This window comes from Bufo bufo, chromosome 1 (assembly GCF_905171765.1).
Source record: "Bufo bufo chromosome 1, aBufBuf1.1, whole genome shotgun sequence".
Classification (NCBI taxonomy): domain Eukaryota; kingdom Metazoa; phylum Chordata; class Amphibia; order Anura; family Bufonidae; genus Bufo; species Bufo bufo.
Window position 1 is genome coordinate 794,212,454 of NC_053389.1, and position 26,758 is coordinate 794,239,211.

General features: G+C 45.1%; 1 protein-coding gene across 1 annotated transcript in view; it reads right to left on the reverse strand.

Annotated features, from left to right (window-relative positions):
* Positions 1-26,758, reverse strand: part of CACNA1A (calcium voltage-gated channel subunit alpha1 A) — a 285,029-nt gene that overhangs the window by 129,992 nt on the left and 128,279 nt on the right. Inside the window, exons 8-17 of the mRNA XM_040415070.1 lie at positions 24,939-25,054; positions 13,972-14,025; positions 11,574-11,666; positions 10,051-10,260; positions 6,807-6,919; positions 6,446-6,558; positions 4,461-4,592; positions 3,463-3,535; positions 3,268-3,385; positions 233-300 (exon numbers count right to left, since the gene is read on the reverse strand). Coding sequence (XP_040271004.1) covers positions 233-300; positions 3,268-3,385; positions 3,463-3,535; positions 4,461-4,592; positions 6,446-6,558; positions 6,807-6,919; positions 10,051-10,260; positions 11,574-11,666; positions 13,972-14,025; positions 24,939-25,054 — 1,090 coding nt within the window. The remainder of the gene's footprint in view (positions 1-232; positions 301-3,267; positions 3,386-3,462; positions 3,536-4,460; positions 4,593-6,445; positions 6,559-6,806; positions 6,920-10,050; positions 10,261-11,573; positions 11,667-13,971; positions 14,026-24,938; positions 25,055-26,758) is intronic.

Genomic DNA, 26,758 nt, shown 5'->3' on the forward strand with positions numbered 1-26,758 from the left:
AGCTCCCTTCCTCTAAAGCACTTAGATGCTGTGCTCGCTATTGACTGTGGCATCTCAGGGGGTAAACAACCCAGATCAAATCTGCATCTGCTCATAGAAGGCATAGAAATCTGATTCTCTAAGAGGTCAAATTTACGAGCCAGTCTGTGACATTTAATACATTTGGTGCAATCTGCTCTGCTTACTTCGACAGAAATAACATGCGGCCCGGGATATATTCATGACAACGTACCTTGGTCAGCTCCTGAGCGTTTGCAAGATTGTCCACAGCGATAGCTAAGAAGACATTCAGCAGTGTGTCTGTGCAGTACTGGTTAAAGAAAATGTGTAGCTTTCCTTCACCTTTAGACCCCTTTCACACGAGCGAGTTTTCCACGCGGGTGCAATGCGTGATGCGAACGCACAGCACCCGCACTGAATCTGGACCCATTCGTTCCAATGGGGCTGTGTACATGTGCGTTGTTTTTCACGCATCACTTGAAAATCGCAGCATGTTCTATATTCTGCGTTTTTCACGCAACGCTGGCTGCATAGAAGTAAATTGGGGCTGCGAGAAAATCTCAAGCAACCGTAAGCAAGTGCGTTTTTCACAGATGGTTCCTAAAAGGTTGTTGTTTGTAAACCTTCCGTGGTTTTCCCGCGTGTGAAAAATGCATCAAAACGCATCGCACCCGCGCAATAAAAACTGAACAACTGAATGCAATCGCAGGCAAAACTGAATGAACTTGCTTGCGAAATCGCGCTTTTTAACTGAACGCATCCAGACCTAATCCGTATCGCTCGTCTGCAAGGGGCCTTATTCTACAGATTATGGTGTCATTTACTATCCAGAAATACGTCTATATTAGGGTCCATTCAGACGTCCGTGGAATGGGTCCGCATCCATTCCACAATATCCGGAACGGCTGCGGACCCATTCATTCTCAACGGGGCAGGAATAGATGCGGAGAGCACACAGTGTGCTCTCCGCATCCACATTTCCGGAGCGCTGCTCCGATCTTCCGGTCCGCAGCTCTGGAAAAAAATAGAACATGTCCTATTCTTGTCCGCAATTGCGGACAAAAATAGGCAGTTCTATGGATCCGCAATACACTACGGGTGTGTGAATGGACCCTTAGGCATATTTCTGGAGCAGATTGTGGCGCAAAGGTTATTTGTGCCACAATCTGCAACTTTTCCCCGCTCACACCAGGTCTAAAAAAGCGAGCGTGGGATGTAAGGGGACGGGCTGGCAGGCGTAGGAAATGGTCTAAATGTACGACAGCTAGGAAGCTGGCTTGCATTTAGACGGGTGCTGGATATGCCGAGGTTATGTAGAGGCCGGCGTCTCTTCATAACTTCAGCAGATCCACCGCCAGCGCAGGGGTTTATTAATAAATGACCCCCTATGTGTCGAGATGAAGGCAGAAGATCATCATGCATCTCCAGTCGTATGACACGACCCCGGACACTGCGGCAGATTTACCAAGCCTGTATGTGGGGTGAGGGTACTTTCACACTAGCGTTTTTCTTTTCCGGCGCTGAGTTCCGTCCTAGGGGCTCAATACCAGAAAAAAACTGATCAGTTTTATCCTAATGCATTCTGACTGGAGAGCGATCCGTTCTGTATGCATCAGGATGTCTTCAGTTCAGTTCCTCTTATGTTTTTTGACCGGAGAAAATACCGCAGCATGCTGCATTTTTCTCTCCGGCCGAAAATCCTGAACACTTGCCGGAATGCCGGATCCGGCATTAATTTCCGTTTAAATGTATTAGTGCCTTTAAAATTATTAGTGCTTCAAAATTGCCGCATTGACGGATCCGTTCTTCCGGTCCGCGCATGCGCAGACCTTTAAATCTGTGGAAAAAAATAAATACCGGATCCGTTTTTCCCGGATGACACATCCGGATCCGTCTGACAAATGCATCCGTTTGCATCCAGATTGCCGGACCCTCTGCCGCAAGTGTGAAAGTAGCCTAACTTTAGCCCGGCGGTCTAGACCTGCAGCAGATTTCTCACCACAGGGGCTCAGGCCGGATGTAAATGTGCTGCAGGGAAAGACTCTGACTCTATACCAACTATTCAATGGCTTAGGGCTCATGCACACGACTGTGCTGTTTTCTGCGGTCCGCAAATTACAGATCCGCAAAAAACAGATGCCGCCCGTGTGCTTTTTGCAATTTGCGGAATGGAACAGGAGGCCCATTATAGAAATGCCTATTCATGTCCGCAAAACGGACAAGAATAGGGCATGCCTCATAATTTTTGCGGGGCCACGGAACGGAGCAACGGATTCGGACAGCACACAGAGTGCTGTCCGCATCTTTTGCGGACCCATTAAAAATAAATGGTTCCGTATACGGAATCAAAATATGGCCCATATACGGAACGCAAAAAACGTTCATGTGCATGAGCCCTTAGGTTGAGACAGAATTTCAGGCTAGAATTGTGGCACAAATTTGCCACAAAACATTGCATCTTAGGCCATGCACCCTTCTGTTGAAGTCCCACCCCTCCTGTGCCAATTTGTACCACTTTTAGATAAATTGTAGGTGCAGGCACATGAGTAAATCTGGGCCACTGTGCTCTAATCCTTCATTATTAGGGTCCATTCACACGCCCGTAGTGTATTGTGGATCCGCAATACACCCAGCCGGCACCCCCATAGAACTGCCTATTCTTGTCCGCAATTGCAGACAAGAATAGGACATGTTCTATTTTTTTTCCGGAGCTGCGGACCGGAAGATCGGGGGTGCGCTCTGGAAATGCGGAGGCGGACAGCACACTGTGTGCTCTCCGCATCCATTCCTGCCCCATTGAGAATGAATGGGTCCGCATCCGTTCCGCAAAATATCCACGGACGTGTAAATGGACCCTTACCCTCAGTTTTAGGCCTTTTGCACATGAACGTTTTTTTTTTTTCATTTACGTTCCGTTTTTTTGCGTTCCGTATACGGACTGTATACGGAACCATTCATTTCAATGGATCCACAAAAAAAAACGGAAGGTACTCCGTATGCCTTCCGTTTCCATATTTCCGTTTTTCCGTTCCGTTCAAAGATAGAACATGTCCTATTATTGTCAAGGATAGTACTGTTCTATCAGGGGCCAGCTGTTCCGTTCCGAAATAAAAAAAAACAGAATGCACACGGACGTCATCCGTATTTTTGGCGGATCCGTTTTTTTGCAGACCGCAAACTACTGAAAAAGCCATACGGTCGTGTGCAAGAGTCCTTAGGTTTACAGTGCCCTTATTTGACCATTGGTACAACTCAGTATAAGGATACAGTTTCCAAAAAGGGTGAGGATGATGAAATAGACGGAGGACACCATGCCAGATTTGACACCTCCCTGAGACTTGATGCCATCGTACATTACTGCGTTCCAGTCTTCTCCAGTCAATATCTGATGTGACAGAGAAAAGAGAGTCAGTGAAGCCCCAGCTGAAGATAACAGCAGGTGTTAATGGAGGAAATACACACCTGAAAGACAGTCATTATTGCTGCAGGAAAATTATCAAAGTTGGTAGATGGTGTTTTATCATTAAAATTAAACCTGTAAAGAAAACCAGACACGTGAAGAGAAACGTATCCTATGGCGTCCATCTCAGCCACCCCGTCCCTCCCGCTGAGAGCCCACTGATCAGCTTCAGGGCTGGTGCCCATGAACATAAGGGCTCCGTGACCATATTGCGTCCTCAATATACGGGCACTGGACCCACTGACTACAAAGCGCTTCCGTCCGTTCAGCTCCGTGCCTCTGCCGTATCTTGCGGATCGCTGACCCATTTAAGTCAATGGGAGTGCACACCGCCTGGGCATTGCAGTCCGCAGCACAGGAACAAAGCCATTACATTCGTGGGCATGAGCCCTTATTCTGTGCAGGAACCTGTTCAGATTCCCCGCAGTGCCCGCACAGGTGAAATCAGTTGTTTTCTCTGCCCTGCTTGAAAATAAGTGCCCGGTGTGTGGGCATTTGTAATGGTGTTTTTGGCATTTTTTGCATTTTCCCATACGGCTCTACAGTGTATGTGACATTACAGGGGGGGGGGGGGGGAGCACTTTTTTGTGACTTTTTTTTGTTGTTGTTGCAAAAATCACAAAACTACACCCTTTAGGCCTCATGCACACATCCCATGGACCATATAGCGGTCAGCAAAGCATGGCTCTGCAAAATACAGACACCTGCCATGTGCCATAGACATTTTTTTTTCAGTCCCATTACTAGAAATGACTATTCTTGTCCACGATATAGACAAAAATAGGACATGTTCTATCATTTGAGGAGCGAACACACGGATGACATCTGTACGCTGTCCTTTTTTTATTTGAGGACCCATATAACTGTATGGGTCTGTGTGCGATTCGCTCAAAAAGCGGATCAGACCTGGACTTAAAATATGGTTGTGTACACGAGGCCTTAACATGATAATCGGAATCCTTTAGCGGAAAAAAGTTGGATGGGATAAGTGACTACTTACTGTCCACCAAACAGCTGCATCCCCAGTAAGGCAAAGACCACAATGAAAAGGAAGAGCAGGAACAGCAAACTGATGATGGACTTCATTGAGCTGAGCAATGAGATTACCAGGTTACGGAGAGAGGCCCAATATCTGAAGAAGAAGAAAATCTGAGCAAACATATGCTACGTGAAGGAAAGGAGGTGATAAACAGGCTGCTGCCTGCGATAACTGGACAGTTATTATACCCCTGCCTCTAGGAAGCAAGGGCTGCAGGAGCCTAATGCTGGTTCCCCTGGTAATGCAGATTGGGAGCCCCAAGAAGCCTCTTGCACCAATGTTTATGGGGCCAACTTGAGCTGTAAACCCACTTTTTCTGTGGTCCTCATAGCTGCTGCTTGGGCTTCCTCTGCGCTGCCTAAAACCTGGATCACACTAGATATTTCATGTGGTACAAGTCTTCTTTGCCTCATCTGATTCTATATTTAAAGGGGTTATCCCATGACTAATGTAAAAAATAAAAATCAGACATCATCTAGTACATGGCAATCTCTATCTAACAAACCTAGAACCAGCCCTGTACCTCACATGGATCCAGAGATCTCCCCATTCATTGCTCTGATAGATTTATATCAAATTGAAAGGCCAAGGGGCGTGTCTTTCATGCTGCAGCTCAGGGGGCGTGTCCATGCTCTCCCTATCACAGCTCAGGGGCGTGTCCATGCTCTCCCTATCACAGCTCAGGGGGCTAGTCTCAGCTCTCGATATCACAGCTCAGGGGGCGTGTCCATGCTCTCCCTATCACATCTTAGGGGCGTGTCCATGCTCTCCCTATCACAGCTCAGGGGGCTAGTCTCAGCTCTCCCTATCACAGCTCAGGGGGCGTGTCCATGCTCTCCCTATCACATCTTAGGGGCGTGTCCATGCTCTCCCTATCACAGCTCAGGGGGCTAGTCTCAGCTCTCCCTCCCTATCACAGCTCAGGAGGCGTGTCCATGCTCTCCCTATCACAGCTCAGGAGGCAGTTGAAGGATGAAACTGAGCATGTGCGGCCTTCTCAGTGAGCAGGACAAAGAAATAAGAAAACAAACAAACTGCAGGTGGCGCTATATAGATGCATTTTATTGAATAACTCAGTGGCTATGCAAAATTTTGAATTACATGTAATTACAAAAGTATTCAGATCCAGGGGCTGGTTTAAAAACTGTAGAATATTTTTCGTGGGACAACCCCTTTAAGAGGTGAATGAAACGGGTTCTCCAGGAATTAAGAAAATGAAAATACATAAATAATACTTTATTATAAATGAATTCCCAAATACCTTTCATTAGTTATAACGGCTCGTTTTCTCTGGGGAGCAATTATTAGGAGAAATAAAATGGCCGCCGTCCTATTAGTACATACAAACCTGTCCTAATGACACAGGAGGACAAGTTACTTCAGAGCACTGAGGTAAAGAGCTGCCTCATCCTCCTCTCTGCTCTGCTTGTCAGGGATTACTGTTTAATATGATCTTCAGCTGAATCTCTGAAGGAATGGAGTTCATAAGGAGACAGGAAATATAAAGAGGATGTGGGGATGTGGCTGTGCCCTGCTGTGTGAGTAGGACAGGTTTTGTGTGTAGTAATAGGACGGCAGCCATTTTATTTCCCCTGATGATTGCTCCCCAGACAAAACGAGCCATTATAACTAATGAAAGATATTTGGGGATATATTTATGATATAAGTAATATTTAGGTATTTTCTTTTTTCCCGGAGAACCCCTTTAAGTAGCTCACAGGATATTAGGAAGACTCCCTTCAACTGGCAGCATGGAATATGCAGGGTGATCATCACGTCCAGTATGGGCAGATGCCGTAACTGAAGTTGGTGTCTTTGAAGCATCTACCTGTCTATGGTTACTCTAACTATGCATCACGCAGCAAAGACATCTCTGCCTTCACTGCACACCTTCAGATTGTTAGACTCTCATGAAAATGTTTCAGAACAGCCTCACTGACACCTACTTAGTAACCTTGAATATGCGCAGCAGGCGGAGGGCTCTTAAGACGCTGATCCCAAAGGAGGTTCCAGGCTTCACCATTGCCCATATGACCTCAAAGATGCTCCCAGTGATAACCTGGTGGACACAGATAGAAGCATTTCACATGAGGTTCTTTGTAAATTGCGTACACAATTCAGCTATGAGAAGGACAGTTGTGTTTCAGGGTTTATTTGCCCACCGATCTGATATTGATGACCTGTCTTCTTGATAGATGATCAATATCAGAAAACTTTAACAAAGGCTTCATCTTTAATCCCAATATGTAAGATAAAAACTAAAGAAAACTGTCCAAGATACTAAACAAGTAACTTTTCTATACTTACGGCACAGTCAAAGCAGTTAAAGGATGAATGAAAATAAGGCCTGGTTCCAAGACCGTACATTTTTATAAACATTTCGGACATAAAGAGCCCAAGGAAAATGAATTCTGCATAGTCTAAAAGAAATCATGAAAAAAAAAAAAGAGTCATATTCTAATGTAAAATAGCTGTGAGCATTTCTCCATATAATATGCACATAGTACAATGACTTCAGAGTACATGATCAGAAAGGTGTCAGGCTTTGTGACCAGGCTGGGGCTGGCCGACCGGGGAGGCGGCGGAATCCTTGGTGGGCCCCCGGGCTCCTGCGCCTGAGATAAGACGGAGGAGTAATTATTTCTCCTTTCTCAGGAGAGATAATAATTGCAGCCACTAGGTGGCAGTATCGCACAGTGATGCAGCCTCCTACTGGTGTACATTGTACAGGAGGCCCCGCAGTATCTTATAAATTTCCCGGGCTGCTGGCAGTGAAGGAGGAGAGAACATGTCTGGCCATCCTCCTGCCCTCCCTGCTGTCAGAAAACTGTGGCTGCTGGAGAGAAAGACTCCTCTGCGGTACTGGGCTGAGTTCTCAGGTGTGTGACAGTAGTGAACTGTAGGAGACTGTAAGGGGGAAATAGGGGATTTGTTTATAGTAGACTCAGATCTGTGTATGTGTGCTGCTCTCTGCAGAGTTCAAAGTGGCATTGAGGGACTCTGCCCTAGGTCCCCCCAATCCTCTGCTTTAGGTGCACCCCCATAAGTGCCACATCTCCAGATGCCCCCACTCTAAATGCACCGCTAATATTGCCTCTTCTCCAGTTACCGCTGCTCCAGGATCCCCACTATTACCCTGCCTCAGGTGACCCTAATGCCTCTGCTTCAGTTATAACCCTCCGTCTGTGCCCTTTGCTCACGTTGCTCCTCTAGCACCTTTGCTTGGGCTTTGTTAAAGGTTGCGACCTGCAAAGGGGGTTGGACTTATGCCCGAAAAATTCTGCACAGTGCGTCACATTCTCCAGTATTGACATGTATGGTTTACATGGCGGCAGTGATGATATTCCATATTTACAGGCATCACTGCTGCCATGTAAAGAGATACTGGTGGTGGAGGATTTAAAGGGGTTGTGCAGGTTTTCAAGTTATCCTCTCCACACCATAGGGCATAACTATATGAATAGTGAGGTCCGATTCTGCGACCCCCCACTGATCCCAGGAACGGGTCTGTTCCCCCTTTTTGATGGTGTGGCAGGCCACACATACGCCCTGCTGCTCCATTTATTCACTTTGGGACCACTGGAAATAGCCAGCGCTGCACTCCGCCATCTCCGGTGACCCCATAGAGAATGGATGGAGAGGCAGGGCATATGCTCCACCTGACACTCAGTCAAGAAGGGGGATCAGTGGGGGCTCCAGTGTTCAGACCCCCACGGATCACTTAGTTATCCCCGATCCTGTGGATACAGGATTACTAGAGGAGTGGACACAGGCCCTTTAACAGGCGAGTATTTCTATTTTAGTTTGACACATATTTTGGGCCAGATTTAAAATTTTTATAAAATTTTTATTTATTTATTTTACACCCAAAGAAAACCTTTAAGGATAGGGAATGTGAAAAGGTCCAACAGCTATGACACGACAGGTGATAAGTGTCTGATTGGTGGGGGTCTGACTGCTGGGACCCCCATGATCAAGGGAACGTGGTCTTAAAGGGGTTGTCTCACTTGAGTAAGTGGCATTTATCATGTAGAGGAAGTTAATACAAGTCACTAATATATTGTTATTATCCATGTTGCCTCCTTTCCATCACATTATACACAGCACGTATCCGTGGTTACGACCACCCTGCAATCCAGCAGTGGTGGCCGTGCTTACACACTATAGGGAAAGGCTAGAAGTGCTCATAGGCCAACACCTTTACCTATAATGTGTAAGCACGGCCACCGCTGCTGGATTGCAGGGTGGTCGTAACCATGGATACGTGCTGTGTATAATGTGATGGAAAAGAGCCAATATGGAGAATCAGAATACATTAGTAAGTGCCTTGTATCAACTTTCTCTACATGATAAATGCCATTTGTTAAAGTGAGACGACCCCTTTAAGTGTGTTACACTTAATAGGGTTAGGCAAAAAATGTCTCGGTGCGTGCATTGCGTGTTTCCTGTGTGATAGGATATCCATATATGCGTTAGGCTACTGTCACACTTGCGGTAGCAGGGTCCGGCAGGCTATTCCAGTGGGAGAAATCCGGGTCTTACGCTAGCCCACCGTGCCGCTGGCGGTCCGCTCAGGCCCCATTCACTATAAAGGGGGCGGGCCAGAGGTCCGGCCGCAGCAGAACGCAAATATGCCGAGAGGCGGCCGGACAAAAACTACAGCAGACTTCCAGCAACACAGTGGGCTAGCGTTAGCACAGATGCGGCAGGCTGTTCCCCCGCCGGAATATCCCGTCGAACCCTGCTACTGCAAGTGTGAAAGTAGCCTAAATTCTGCCACATGCATGTTTGTGCATTTTGCTGTGAGTGTCTGCCATCATACTCCATCTTTAATATTTCTGTTATCACTGTAAGGGCTCATGAACACGATTGTTAGATGTTTTGCAGTCCGCAAATTGCTGATCCGCAAAACATGGATAGCGGGTGTGTGCATTCCACATTATGCAGAACAGAACAGCCGGCCTCTAATAGAACAGTCCTATCCTTGTCTGTAATGCCGACAATAATAGGACATGTTCTATAATTTTGCAGAACGGCCATGCGGACATACAGACACAGAATGCACATGGAGTCATTTCTGTTTTTTGCAGCCCCATTGAAGTGAATGGTTTCACATACAGGCCACAAAAAAAAATATTAAATATGGTACGGACACGGAAAAAAAATAAGTTTGTGTGAAGGAGTCCTAAGGTGGGCCCCCAGAATCAGTTACACTGGTGGGCCCTAGGTACCCCAGTCCGACACTGTTTGTGACTATTATGTGGCTCCGGACCCTGGCACCACTGAAATCTTTATGTATAGGCAGGGGTGCACAACATTAACCAGGACCATGAGGGGCTGTCTAGATGGGGCAATAGCTTATGGTTATTAGAACATCTGATAAATGCCGGAATATGAACTGGTCTGCCTCTGTTTGCAGCACCTGGGAAGACTGAAAACGTACACAGGCAGTTACAGGATAAGACAAACTCTGCACCTTCTGGAGGCGAGTACTGTATGAGTAAAGAAGACAACAAAATCCCTCGTTCCACATAGGAACAAAGTTACTCACAGAGAAAATCAGTTAGCCATTCTTCCTGGTTATAGCGCACAATTGCCACGCACAGCGTGTTCAGTGCCACGAGGCCTAGAACCATCCAGTAGAAGGTCTGTGTCTTCACCATACGCCGGACGTAGAAACGTAAGCGTCGTTCCTTCTTGTGTAGGTATGAGGAATTTTCCAGCTTGGCACTTTTAATACTGGCACGGGCAAAAGGAGAGCCTGTGGACAAAAAGGTAAGACAAACATGAAAAATCACAAAAAGAACATTGTATTGTGAGAGATAGGATTTATTCCTCTATACATATATAATGTGAACATTCTGTAGTACACATTTTTGTCCACTAGATGGCGGCAAACCAGATGTATGAGCCATGTGTGCATTAAGGTCACTAGGGGAGGAGGGAGTTAGGTTGCAGCTTTCAAATTTACCTATGAACTCAGAGTTGAAGTTGCTGAAACCACTCCTATCAGGTTAAGGAGCCAATAGTCTCTTCTTAAGAAACACCCCTTCTGTGATGTCATGTCTGCTATTTAAGTCAATGTAATGTGAATAAAGCTCTCTCTCCTACCATGGCTCAGGGGGGATGAGAAGATGCTTTCATGAAACCACCTAGTGTGTCTGGTCTCATTATGAAAGCAGTATGGTGTACGCATACTTATACTTCTAATTGATTTGGTGCCACACAAAGAAGATGAGAATCGCTAAGATGGCGATGACAGTATCCAATAAATGGGTGTAGCCCATGGGTGTAGCCATGTACATATCTCAGATGAAGTGTTCTACAATAGTTCTTTAGTTCTTTAAGTTCCCTTTTAATGGCGGCTTACTACACATTTTCACCTAAAAATATATAAAGGCCAGATGTATTCAGCATAAGGGGCAAGTCAAGAACAGAATCTGCTTTTCATGGCCCATTCTACCCCTATTTCTGTCCTGATCAGATCTCCAGATCAGATCTTTCCTTAAAGAGGACCTTTCACCGATTCTTACCCTATGAACTAACTATACAGATATGTACAGCGGCGCCCGGGGATCTCACTGCACTTACTGTTATCCCCGGGCGCTGCTCCGTTCTGCCGTTATGCCCTCCGGTATCTCCGCTCACTAAGTTATAGTAGGCGGAGATACCAGTCCCTAAGTTATGGTAGGCGGAGTCTGCCCTAGCGCTGGCCAATCGCAGCGCAGAGCTCACAGCCTGGGAGGTTATTTTCTCCCAGGCTGTGAGCTCTGCAATGCGATTGGCCAGCGCTACAGAAGAACAAGGGCAGACTCCGCCTACCATAACTTAGGGAACGGAGATACCGGAGGGCATAGCAGGAGAACGGAGCGGCGCCCGGGGATAATAGTAAGTGCAGAGAGATCCCCGGGCGCCGCTCTACATGGCTGTATAGTTAGTTCATAGTGTAATAATCGGTGAAAGGTCCTCTTTAAAGGACTCTTCTGGTTTAGAAACTCAGATAAGTTAGTAGTGGTAGTGCCCCCTTCTGGAACATCTGTAGCAATGGAGGACCTGGCACATCTGGACACATACCCACAGAAGCAATATCTCCGATAGCCTCCTCTCCTTCATCAGCATTCAGTAGTTCGGTTTTATTTTTCTTGATTGTGGGTCTACGCAGTGCCCCTGTGATGACGAACAGAAATCGATTTACATATGAACGCACATACAGAACATATTTATGTTTTATTCATAGCTGCAGAACCCAAATAAACTTTACAGGGCTCAGCAATAAAAAATGAATCGCTACGGACACCTCTGCATTGATTTTCTTTTAATTATTTGTTACCTAAATGTAAAACTGAGTAACTATCACAAACGTACCTGTCCGGGCCACAGCAGCGAGATCTGCGCCGCGAAAGATGCTCTGCAAAGCCAAGCCCCCTAGTGACGCGACTGCATTCTTACAACAGGATGCAATGCTCTTCCTCCCCTCAGCGGGCGTGTGCTGGAGGAGACGAGCAGTGGGCTGATTGCTCAGCTGCTCTATTCCTGCGTGTTAGTGTTCTGACTAATGGAGCGCCGGGTCATGACCTATCAGGTTCTGATCCTGGGACGTGTGTTCTGTCTCGTGATTTGGTACTGTGTTTGCAGTCTGGTTCTGACTTCGGCTTGGCTATTTTGACTACCGTCTGTGATCTGATTTGGTACTGCATTGTCCGCCTGGTTACGACCCATCCCTGTACTCTTTTGTCTTTGTGTAGTTTCTTCTGTGTGTGTGTGTGTGTGTCAGTCCTGCACCTAGCAGAGTACAGAATATCGACCAGTTGCGGACTTGCTGCCTAGGACTTGCACTGCAAGTAGGCAGGGAAAGCGGGCTGGCTGACTGTGCTGACAGTAACCTTGTAAGCTTACTGAAAATTGTATTTGCTGCTGTAGAATCTGTGCAACACCTTCACATAGCTGACTATTCCGCTGCTTCTGGTGTAGATGCAAGAGTATATTGCTCCTGGTTGCCTGGTTGTGTTGGCTCCCTCTTGCCCTGCCCTAAGATTGCAACAGGAGAGGGAGGTTGCACTCAGCTGATCAGAGTGTGGATAGGGGGAAAGAAATTATTTAGTGAGGTAGCTCACACACGCTGCAGTGATTAGTATTGTTGCCTTGAAACACCTGGGCTCGAATCCCGACACAAACTGCATGGATGTAAAATTTCTGCCTAAGTTTGTTTGGTTTTGCTTTGAGATACTCTGGTTTCCTCTCATACTCCAAAAAACATACTAGAAGGCAGAGGGACTGGTGCAAATGATGGCAATCTCCATACAGCGGTGTGGAATATGTTGGCACTATATAAATGTCACTCTCCTCAGCATCAGAATTTTACAGCAAAAAGGAGATGAGATCAATCATGGGCTCTAGAAGGGGAAAACAGTCCAGGAATGAAGCTTTGCTGATACTTGAGAGCTAGTGAAAACAGCAGCATCCTGGACACACACATTTAGCATGTGTTACTGGGAGGGAAAAGTCTGAAACTAGGAGCAGGTTGTAAACTGAAGGTCAGGGGATCTGAAAATGAAGGAAAGAAAGATGCTTGCCGGCTGAAACTTCCTGCAACTTTTTAATTTTTTTTTTAAGTTGTCCATAGCTTTACACATACTGTAGTTTAATGAATATTAAAGGGGTTGTCTGAGTTTTAACAATACAACGAAATAAACCATTAAACTTACCTTCTATATCCTGACCCGATCCAGCATAATCGCCTTGTCCTCTCCGCAGGTCTGCAGCACAGTGACATGCCCGTGACCTATTGCTGGCCTCAGCAGTCTCATGTCATGTACTGTTGAGGTCAGTGATTGACCGCAGCGGTATATACAATGTCACCGTTGCAGCCAAAAGAGTACATGAAGGTTGTGGTGAAAGTGGTGGTGCTGGATCGGAGGAGGTTCTGGAGGATGAGTATAAATTTTATTTGAACTCCCTGCAGTTTAAACTCCTGCAATTTGCCATCCCCAATGCACGGGCACCATCCGTGTGGTTGCCGAAGACGGATGCAGACCCATTCAACTTGAATGGGCCCGTGATCCCTCCGCACTGCAAAAAAAATAAAACAAGTTAAATTTTTTTGCGGTGCAGAGGCACGGAGAGAAACCCCGCAGAAGGACTCCGTAGTGCTTCCGTGGGGTTCTGCGCCTCTGTTTTGCACCGCTCAAGTAAAATGGGTCCGCATCTGCGGTACGGTGTGCCCACAGCTGGTGCCCGTATATATTGCAGACCTGCTGTTTGCGGGCCGCAATACGGGTACGGCGGGGCAACGGTCGTGTGCATGAGGTCATAGAGATGCACTGCCGATATAAGCATGCATATTTATGAGCATACAAGGGAGAGAGCTATGTCATGTGTACAGCCGGCTTTAGATGCTTTCATCTAAAGAGGCCTGTCCTGTGGTCTCCGTCATGGCATCTCCTATGTCACCCAATTGGCTATGCTGAATTACCATCATAAGGCAGTCTCTCCACATCACTGTCGTCTTCAGCCAGAATTACCTCCTCTGCAGGGGGCAAAATAAGAACAATTAGAAAGCAAAACCTGAGAGAGGGTGCGAAGAAAAGACAGCAAGAATTTTTAGAAGAAAGAACTACAAATGCCAGCATAGCTTACAGAATTTGCACTCCTATATACAATCACACCGACCCAAATCTTTAATGCTGCTAATGTAGCATGCACACAGCAGTGTCGTTTATGCAGAATGCTTTTCTGCACCACATCCACAGCAAAATCCACCTGTGTTAGGCCTCATGCACACAACCGTTGTTTTGGGCCGCATCCGAGCCGCAGTTTTTTTGCGGCTCGGATGGGGAACCATTCACTTTAATGGGGCCGCAAAAGATGCGGACATCACTCCATGTGCGGACATCACTCCATGGGCTTGTTGTAAATAATCGGGCGGCACTGCGTGGAGATATGAGTGCGCGTGTCAACCCCTGGTACTTCAATAAGGAATCCGTTGCTCCGTTCCGCCCAAAAAATATAACCTGTCCTATTCTTGTCCGTTTTTTACGGACAAGAATAAGCAGTTATATCAATGTCTGTCCGTGCCGTTTCGCAAATAGCGGAATGCACACGAACGCCATCAGTGTTTTGCGGATCCGCAATTTGCGTACCACAAAACACACAACAGTCGTGTGCATGTAGCCCTTACTTGCAGATTTTTTCGCATGGATTTTCCCCAGATCTCGCCCTTTGCATTGCACCGACAATCCGCACAAACTGACATGCTGTGAATTTCAAAATCCGCATCGCAGGGCAATTTCCACTGCACGTAAATACGCAATGTGTGCATGTACCTTACAAGTAATGTTACTTTTGTGCTTTAAAGGAGTATTCCCATCTAAGACATTGGGGGCATATCGCTAGGATATGTCCCTATTGTCTGATAGGTGCGGGTCCTACCTGGGACCTGCACCGAGAACGGAGCAGGGAAGGTGGTGGCTGGAGGACTCCGGTCCGGCCACAACCAAGTGCTCTCCCCATAGAAATTAATGGAGGGTGGCTGTGCATGTGCAGAGCGCCAGCCACCATTTTCAGGTCTCCGTTCTCGGTGTAGGTGGGGGTCCCAGAGGTGCCCCCATTGTCTGTGATGGGAATACCCCTTTAAAGGGTTTCTGTCACCAGAATTAACCCTCTTAAACTGTCTGATGTGTCAGCAGACCCTATTTTTATGTTTATTGATGCCCCCCTTACACAATTCTTACTTACTCTAGGAGCAGGAGGGGCGTTGCTCCCGCTCCTAGAGGCTCCGTTCTTCCCCCATCCCACCTCATTCCACGCCCTTGATTGACAGGGCAGCATTTGTCTTCTCCTGCCGGCCCTGTGTGCTGGGTAAGTCTCGCGCCTGCGCAGTGCCGTGTAACCAGCGCGCAGGGCCGGCAGAAGATGAATGCTGGCCTGTCAATGAAGGACGGTAGGGCGTGGAATGAGGTGGGAGAACGGAGCCTCTAGGAGCGGGAGCAACGCCCCTCCTGCTCCTAGAGAAGTAAGAATTGTGCCGTAAGGGGGGCTTCAATAAGCATAAAAATCGCTAATGTCAGCCAGTTTAAGAGGGTTAATTCTGGTGACAGAAACCCTTTAAAGCCCCGTGCAGACCTCATCCGTGGCTGACGTCTAGTAGCGGACTCTCTCTGCATAGATTGTACAGTGAGGGTGTGACCACGCAGACACGTGGCGTGGATCCTGAGTCTGCAGCATGTCCATTTAGGCTGTAGATTTCTAATTTCTGCCTTGGATTTGGCGCTTTGCAATGCTGTGCCACAAGTAACGGAGGCCACACGTGGCTGTGCCCCGAGCTGAGCCAGATGTGCAGCGTGGAATCTGCACAAGCCGTGGCACTCCCACCATATCCCACCATACACCTACAGATGATGTTGCATCAATATATTATCAGTCACATGACTGTAAGCATTTTGTGGTCCACAAACCGCAGATCCGCAAAATACGCAAGTGGTCCGTGTGCCAACTGCATTTTATTTGTGGACCCATTGACTTAAACGGGACGCGGTCTGCATTTGCCGTCCCATTAAATTGAAATGAAATAGCGCCACAGTCCGCGTATTGCGGACAAGTATGGGATATGTTCTGTGGAACGGACATACGGATGACTTCAAGTGCTTTCTGCGTGTCTTATACTTGTCATCAATATGCGGACTGTGGACCTATTTCACTTAAATTTAATGGGGCGGCAAAAGAATGCGGACAGCACTCGGACCGCTTCCATATTTTGCGGATACGCGGTTTGCGGACCGCAAAGTGCTCACGGTTGTGTGCATGAGGCCTTAGTATTACAGTCCAGCATGTATACAATGGCATACAGACTTCAATAGGCGCATCTCCATCCACGAAAGGGATGAAAGTGCTGCACGCTACAATTTAAAATACGCACTTATTTTCTATACGCGAATTTCCGCAGAGATTAACATTCCTTCCACTTTAATGATAGAAATAATGCAGAAGTAACACTGATACTAATACGCTACTGATAGGCACTTGCAGTTTTGGAGACGTTTTTGATCCAAAGCCAGAGTTGGACACAAAAGGAAAAGCATAAAGGTCGGACTTATACGTCTCTCTTCTATCCATTTCAGGCTCAGGCTTAAAAAATGCATCAAAATTGAATGTGTGAATACAGCCAAAATGTCTGCGATGTCTCTACTGAGCGGGTCTATCAGCCGGACCTCCCTACGGCTTGTCTTCTGTATGGCACCAGTATAGTGAACCGGCGTGATGTCTGATGTATAGAATACAATCACATTCCCACCCCCCACAGATCGGACAGACCTGGAGATGTACATTACTGAAAAAATCACTGATGTCGCTGCCTTGAAGTGAATGTCCTTAAACCCATTTAAGAACGGTCTAAATAGAGAAGACATGGTGTGCTCCTTCATATCATAGTATTTGTTTATAGCAGTGAAAGCACTAAAGTCCCTAGACAAAAACTAAAATGTTCAGATTCTGTTTGCTTGCAGTCACCACTAGAGGGAGCTAGCAATTGTGTAGGCCAGAGTGTCAAACTCATTTTTACGGAGGGCCACGTCAGCCTTCAATGGGCTGGCTTCTGGAATTCAGGCACCAGAGTCTGCAGTGCAGTCCTATGTAACACCACTGATAACACAGTGATAACTCTCTGAGTACAGATAATGTAGTAGATGTCACCTGCAGTCCTATGTAACACCACTGATAACACAGTGATAACTCTGAGTACAGATAATGTAGTAGATGTCACCTGCAGTCCTATGTAACATCACAGATAACAAAGTGATAACTCTGAGTACAGATAATGTAGTAGATGGTATCTGCAGTCCTATGTAACACCACTGATAACACAGTGATAACTCTGAGTACAGATAATGTAGTAGATGGTACCTGCAGTCCTATGTAACACCACTGATAACACAGTGATAACTCTGAGTACAGATAATGTAGTAGATGGTACCTGCAGTCCTATGTAACACCACTGATAACACAGTGATAACTCTGAGTACAGATAATGTAGTAGATGGTACCTGCAGTCCTATGTAACACCACTGATAACACAGTGATAACTCTCTAAGTACAGATAATGTAGTATACAGTATGTTACCTGCAGTCCTATGTAACACCACTAATAACACAGTGATAACTCTGAGTACAGATAATGTAGTACATGTTACCTGCAGTCCTATGTAACACCACATATAACACAGTAATCACTCTCTGAGTACAGATAATGTAGTAGATGTTACCTGCAGTCCTATGTAACACCACTAATAACACAGTGATAACTCTGAGTACAGATAATGTAGTAGATGTTACCTGCAGTCCTATGTAACATCACAGATAACAAAGTGATAACTCTCTGAGTACAGATAATGTAGTATACAGTATGTTACCTGCAGTCCTATGTAACACCACATATAACACAGTAATAACTCTCTGAGTACAGATAATGTAGTAGATGTTACCTGCAGTCCTATGTAACACCACTAATAACACAGTGATAACTCTGAGTACAGATAATGTAGTAGATGTTACCTGCAGTCCTATGTAACACCACTAATAACACAGTGATAACTCTGAGTACAGATAATGTAGTAGATGTTACCTGCAGTCCTATGTAACACCACTGATAACACAGTGATAACTCTCTAAGTACAGATAATGTAGTAGATATCACCTGCAGTCCTATGTAACACCACAGATAACACAGTGATAACTCTGAGTACAGATAATGTAGTACATGTTACCTGCAGTCCTATGTAACATCACAGATAACAAAGTGATAACTCTCTGAGTACAGATAATGTAGTATACAGTATGTTACCTGCAGTCCTATGTAACACCACATATAACACAGTAATCACTCTCTGAGTACAGATAATGTAGTAGATGTTACCTGCAGTCCTATGTAACACCACTAATAACACAGTGATAACTCTGAGTACAGATAATGTAGTAGATGTTACCTGCAGTCCTATGTAACATCACAGATAACAAAGTGATAACTCTCTGAGTACAGATAATGTAGTATACAGTATGTTACCTGCAGTCCTATGTAACACCACATATTACACAGTAATAACTCTCTGAGTACAGATAATGTAGTAGATGTTACCTGCAGTCCTATGTAACACCACTAATAACACAGTGATAACTCTGAGTACAGATAATGTAGTAGATGTTACCTGCAGTCCTATGTAACACCACTGATAACACAGTGATAACTCTGAGTACAGATAATGTAGTACATGTTACCTGCAGTCCTATGTAACACCACTGATAACACAGTAATAACTCTCTAAGTACAGATAATGTAGTATACAGTATGTTACCTGCAGTCCTATGTAACACCACATATAACACAGTAATAACTCTCTGAGTACAGATAATGTAGTAGATGTCACCTGCAGTCCTATGTAACACCACTGATAACACAGTGATAACTCTGAGTACAGATAATGTAGTAGATGTTACCTGCAGTCCTATGTAACATCACAGATAACAAAGTGATAACGCTCTGAGTACAGATAATGTAGTATACAGTATGTTACCTGCAGTCCTATGTAACACCACATATAAAACAGTAATAACTCTCTGAGTACTGATAATGTAGTAAATGTTACCTGCAGTCCTATGTAACACCACTAATAACACAGTGATAACTCTGAGTACAGATAATGTAGTAGATGTTACCTGCAGTCCTATGTAACACCACTGATAACACAGTGATAACTCTGAGTACAGATAATGTAGTACGTTACCTGCAGTCCTATGTAACACCACTAATAACACAGTGATAACTCTGAGTACAGATAATGTAGTAGATGTTACCTGCAGTCCTATGTAACACCACTGATAACACAGTGATAACTCTGAGTACAGATAATGTAGTACATGTTACCTGCAGTCCTATGTAACACCACTGATAACACAGTAATAACTCTCTAAGTACAGATAATGTAGTATACAGTATGTTACCTGCAGTCCTATGTAACACCACATATAACACAGTAATAACTCTCTGAGTACAGATAATGTAGTAGATGTCACCTGCAGTCCTATGTAACACCACTGATAACACAGTGATAACTCTGAGTACAGATAATGTAGTAGATGTTACCTGCAGTCCTATGTAACATCACAGATAACAAAGTGATAACGCTCTGAGTACAGATAATGTAGTATACAGTATGTTACCTGCAGTCCTATGTAACACCACATATAAAACAGTAATAACTCTCTGAGTACAGATAATGTAGTAAATGTTACCTGCAGTCCTATGTAACACCAGTGATAACACAGTGATAACTCTGAGTACAGATAATGTAGTAGATGTTACCTGCAGTCCTATGTAACACCACATACTGTATAACAGTAATAACTCTCTGAGTACAGATAATGTAGTAGATGTTACCTGCAGTCCTATGTAACACCACTGATAACACAGTGATAACTCTGAGTACAGATAATGTAATAGATGCCACCTGCAGTCCTATGTAACACCACTGATAACACAGTAATAACTCTCTGAGTACAGATAATGTAGTAGATGTTACCTGCAGTCCTATGTAACATCACAGATAACAAAGTGATAACTCTCTGAGTACTTATAATGTAGTAGATGCCACCTGCAGTCCTATGTAACACCACTGATAACACAGTAATAACTCTTTGAGTAAAGATAATGTAGTAGATGTCACCTGCAGTCCTATGTAACACCACATATAACAAAGTGATAACTCTCTGAGTACAGATAATGTAGTAGATGTCACCTGCAGTCCTATGTAACACCACTGATAACACAGTGATAACTCTAAGTACAGATAATGTAGTAGATGTTACCTGCAGTCCTATGTAACATCACAGATAACAAAGTGATAACTCTCTGAGTACAGATAATGTAGTATACAGTATGTTACCTGCAGTCCTATGTAACACCACATATAAAACAGTAATAACTCTCTGAGTACAGATAATGTAGTAGATGTTACCTGCAGTCCTATGTAACACCACATATAAAACAGTAATAACTCTCTGAGTACAGACAATGTAGTACATGTTACCTGCAGTCCTATGTAACACCACATATAAAACAGTGATAACTCTCTGAGTACAGATAATGTAGTAGATGTTACCTGCAGTCCTATGTAACACCACTAATAACACAGTGATAACTCTGAGTACAGATAATGTAGTAGATGTTACCTGCAGTCCTATGTAACACCACTGATAACACAGTGATAACTCTGAGTACAGATAATGTAGTACATGTTACCTGCAGTCCTATGTAACACCACATATAACACAGTAATAACTCTCTAAGTACAGATAATGTAGTATACAGTATGTTACCTGCAGTCCTATGTAACACCACATATAACACAGTAATAACTCTCTGAGTACAGATAATGTAGTAGATGTCACCTGCAGTCCTATGTAACACCACTGATAACACAGTGATAACTCTGAGTACAGAGAATGTAGTAGATGTTACCTGCAGTCCTATGTAACACCACATATAACACAGTAATAACTCTCTGAGTACAGACAATGTAGTACATGTTACCTGCAGTCCTATGTAACACCACTGATAACACAGTGATAACTCTCTAAGTACAGATAATGTAGTATACAGTATGTTACCTGCAGTCCTATGTAACACCACATATAACACAGTGATAACTCTCTGAGTACAGACAATGTAGTACATGTTACCTGCAGTCCTATGTAACACCACTGATAACACAGTGATAACTCTCTAAGTACAGATAATGTAGTATACAGTATGTTACCTGCAGTCCTATGTAACACCACATATAACACAGTAATAACTCTCTGAGTACAGACAATGTAGTACATGTTACCTGCAGTCCTATGTAACACCACTGATAACACAGTAATAACTCTCTAAGTACAGATAATGTAGTATGCAGTATGTTACCTGCAGTCCTATGTAACACCACATATAACACAGTAATAACTCTCTGAGTACAGATAATGTAGTAGATGTTACCTGCAGTCCTATGTAACATCACAGATAACAAAGTGATAACTCTCTGAGTACTTATAATGTAGTAGATGCCACCTGCAGTCCTATGTAACACGACTGATAACACAGTAATAACTCTTTGAGTAAAGATAATGTAGTAGATGTCACCTGCAGTCCTATGTAACACCACATATAACAAAGTGATAACTCTCTGAGTACAGATAATGTAGTAGATGTTACCTGCAGTCCTATGTAACACCAGTGATAACACAGTGATAACTCTGAGTACAGATAATGTAGTAGATGTTACCTGCAGTCCTATGTAACACCACATACTGTATAACAGTAATAACTCTCTGAGTACAGATAATGTAGTAGATGTTACCTGCAGTCCTATGTAACACCACTGATAACACAGTGATAACTCTGAGTACAGATAATGTAATAGATGCCACCTGCAGTCCTATGTAACACCACTGATAACACAGTAATAACTCTCTGAGTACAGATAATGTAGTAGATGTTACCTGCAGTCCTATGTAACATCACAGATAACAAAGTGATAACTCTCTGAGTACTTATAATGTAGTAGATGCCACCTGCAGTCCTATGTAACACCACTGATAACACAGTAATAACTCTTTGAGCAAAGATAATGTAGTAGATGTCACCTGCAGTCCTATGTAACACCACTGATAACACAGTGATAACTCTCTGAGTACAGATAATGTAGTAGATGTTACCTGCAGTCCTATGTAACACCTCTGATAACACAGTAATAACTCTTTGAGTACAGATAATGTAGTAGATGTTACCTGCAGTCCTATGTAACACCTCTGATAACACAGTAATAACTCTTTGAGTACAGATAATGTAGTAGATGTTACCTGCAGTCCTATGTAACACTGCAGATTAGACAGTGATAACCCTCTGTGTACTGATAATGTAGAAGATGTCATCTGCAGCCCTATGTAACACTACATAACAGTAATAACTCTCTAAGTACAGATAATGTAGTACATGTCACCTGCAGTCCTATGTTACACCACAGATAACACAGTGATAACCGCTTCAGTACAGATAAGGTAGTAGATGTCACCTGCAGTCCTATGTAACACCACATAACAGTGATAACTCTCTGCGAACATATAATGTAGTTTGTAATACTGTATATGTCACTTGCAGTCCTGTGTAACAGCACAGATAATAGGTATCCCTCTGAGTACAGATAATGTAGTAGATGTCACCTGCAGTCCTATGTAACACCACAGGTAACACAGTGTATAGATTTGATGTAACCGTTGATATTACTTGGGGCAGACTAGTGGACCAGCATGTCCTGCACAGGATGCTGCAGAGCCCCCATCTTACTGCCGCACCTCACCCTGCCTACACCAAATACCAGCTACAGTATCTGAGCCTGACTGATGAGGACTAAGCGCACCGACAATCCCACACTATAGTGTGATGCCAGGCCCACCATACCATGCCACTGCCGAGTGAGGTGTCGTGGTGACTCCACCTCACAAAAACAAACCATTCACAACCACGAAGGGGGTGTCCAAGATAATTAAAAGTTCTGCAGCAGTAAATATCATAAAATAACAAAAAATTCACCATTTCTCCCCTGCAGCTTGCTGTGCCTCGCTCCAGTCCTGCAGAGCTGATGTCATCCTCCTGGCTGCAGTGGCGACATCCCGTGCAGTCAGCCACCGACCTCAGAAATACACAGGACATCATTCCTGAGGCCGGGACCTCACTGCTTCAGCCAGGAAAACAAACATGGGCAACGGTGGAGCGACAGAAAGAAGGTGAGTATAACGTTTTTGGACATTTAACCTTTAACCTATCACTGCCCCTTTAAACACCAGTACAGGCCGGACCTGGGGCTGAAAACCTGGGGGAAGGCCTGGCATGACTAAGTTTGGAGGGAGTAAAATGAGAATGTGGTATGGGATGGGGTTAATGGAGGGCAGGAGGGGGCGGTGATTTAGGGGAGGGTTGTCGTTTTTTATAAAGGAGGACCAAGGGCGGGAAAGGGGCCATATTGAGGGGACAGCAGAAGTGCAGCAGCCCCCACCCACCCACACTAAGGCTGCAAGGTGCACGGAAGGCGGGGGGTTTGGTTGGTCATGGAAGGGGTGGATTTTAGTTTGGCCAGGCAGAATATGGTCTTTTGTCGTAGCGGCCAAGGCGGCGGTGGGGGGTCCTTGGAGTTTGTGGTTATGGTGGCTCTGGCGTGGTGGGGAGGGAGCCAAAGATGGCTCTGGACTCACCAGGTATTGGATTCTGGAGTGTGGTATGGTGGGTATCTGCCCACGTTGTTGCCCATGGTTACCATGTTCTGCCTCTGAGCTGGCGTTTTATCGCTAGAGGTAATTTGAATGAGGGTCAGTTACCCGTCGGGTTTACGGGGCTCCAAGGACTCTCCCAGTGATATCTGGTACTCAGGATTTAGGTGTTTTTGGTAAGGATCTGGGGCAGGCCTTCAGGTGGGAAGGCCTTGGGTAGATTGTTATATATGTTATTTATGTTTAATAATAAAATGGCTGCTGTGGCCAATAAAATCCACTTAAGTTGATATGTGTTTTATTGGGGCAAAATGGGGGTATAGGTAGGAGGAACGGCTGGACAGTACCCCCGTCATGGCCCGACACATACTTTCCAGTATCTCCTACACAACAAGCCTATGGCTTAGGCCTGTGGCCCCTAATGCTGATCTTAGCTCCATCTTACCCAGTAACTACAACACCCCACAGAACCTTTACTAACTATCGTCAGGATTTGCTGTTGAGAAAGTGATATAACAGCGATATCTGTTAGTGACCCTGTACTGCTGTTCCCTGTAGAATTCCAATATGCTGATGTATACCAATCACAGCATAGACATGGAGAATTAACACAAGCCAAAATGAACATCTCTCATCCAGGTTAACCCTTAACGGAATCTGATATTCGGAACTGCTGTTTCAGGACTGGAACCTGAACACTTACGCTCACCCGTGCGGTATATCTGAGGTCACACATGAACCAGTAATGTGGTATCGATTGCTGATGCCTGGGTAATGGCGTGAACTATCGGCATTACCCTACGTTACTGGTCTTACTGTGAAATCCCATGTTCCAGCAGGGGGCAGCAGTGACTGTTTATGTGTAAGAAGTCTGAAGAGACTGAACTACTGCCATGCTTTTCAGACATTCATTTAGGATGGAGAGTATACATCAATCAATACTGTAGCCAGACTGTTCCTAAACATTGACGTCTTACGGCGTGGCCACTAAAAAATAGACCTGGCTCTAAATTGTCTGACTGAGCAGGAAAGAGATAAACTGGGGTGTAACCCAACAGCTTGTAGCAGGTGACAAATGTGCGGGGACAGGGGACGGTCTCTGAGGGGATTGGACTCCATAGGTTAATGAAACAAAGGTCTGTGACCCACCTGCTTTGGAAATCCACTCCATGTAGCCATTCAACTCCCTTTCTATCTGCTGCTGTCTCCTCAGCTTCATGAATGCTCTACGGTTTTCTACTCGCTCCCTCTCTTTGGCAAACTCTCTGTGCAAGACAAAATATACAAAATATTGCCTTCTGCGGAAAAGTCACAGTGATACAAAAGTCATGCTATAAATCCAGCCCATACATAAAACCTACAAAAAATACATTTTGAAATACACTGCCTTTGTTCTGGTACTGCAGCAGAGGAAGACTGGTGTATAGGAAGAGCAGAGAGGCAGGCCTTCTCCCCTTCATGGAGTCTGCTGGAGACTAGATAGGCAGGAGTACTCCAGTGACAGTAGTAGAGGGGAGAGTGTATATACTGCCTTTGCTCTGGTACTGCAGCAGAGGAAGACTGGTGTATAGGAAGAGCAGAGAGGCAGGCCTTCTCCTCTTCATGGAGTCTGCTGGAGACTAGATAGGCAGGAGTACTACAGTGACAGTAGTAGAGGGGAGAGTGTATATACTGACTTTGTTCTGGTACTGCAGCAGAGGAAGACTGGTGTATAGGAAGAGCTGAGAGGCAGGCCTTCTCCCCTTCATGGAGATTGTATTATGCTGGAGACTAGATAGGCAGGAGTACTCCAGTGACAGTAGTAGAGGGGGAGAGTGTATATACTGCCTTTGTTCTGGTACTGCAGCAGAGGAAGACTGGTGTATAGGAAGAGCTGAGAGGCAGGCCTTCTCCCCTTCATGGAGTCTGCTGGAGACTAGATAGGCAGGAGTACTCCAGTGACAATAGTAAAAGGGGAGAGTGTATACACTGCCTTTGTTCTGGTACTGCAGCAGAGGAAGACTGGTGTATAGGAAGAGCAGAGAGGCAGGCCTTCTCCTTTTCATGGAGATTGTATGCTGGAGACTAGATAGGCAGGATTACGGTACAGTACAGTACACATTGCTGAGTAGGCAACTACTGTTTTGGAAGCATTATTGAAATCAAATAAAGCTGTGGGGCTTATTTCGATTACATTTTCTCCATTTATTGAAGAAGCTATTGCTTAAAGGGGTTCTGCATTTTTTTTTTAAAACTGATGATCTATCCTCTGGATAGATCATCAGCATCTGATCGGCGGGGGTCCGACACCCGGGACCCCCGCCGATCAGCTGTTTGAGAAGGCAGTGGTGCTGGCAGTAGCGCCGCGGCCTTCTCACTGTTTACCACTGGCCCAGTGACGTCACGACTAGTATCACTGGCCTAGGCGGGGCTAAGCTCTGTTCACTTGAATGGACCTGAACTGCATCAGGCCAGTGATACTAGTCGTGACGTCACTGGGCCTGCGGCAAACAGCGAGAAGGCCGCAGCACTACTGCCAGCTCCGCTGCCTTCTCAAACAGCTGATCGGTGGGGGTCCCGGGTGTCGGACCCCCGCCGATCAGATGCTGATGATCTATGCAGAGGATAGATCATCAGTTTAAAAAAAACTGCAGCACCCGTTTAAGGTCCCTTTACATGGGGCGATGTACAAGCAGTTTGTCAGGGAGGAAGCATTCCTTCCCGACAATCTGCTGATCGCTAGTGGAGAAGACCAGTGCATTTACATGCACCGATCTCCTCCAGCTCCTCCACAGTATGGGGAGGAGTGATCACTAATGCCATCACTCTTCTCCATACTGACTCGGCAGTACATTTACACTGCCAGATCACCGCTAACAGCGATAATCTTTTCAATTCTCGGCCCCGTGTAAAGGGCCCTTTACTTATATAGCACTGTACTAAATTGTCATAGAACATAATAATCCCAAAGGTCATTCATACACAGATAC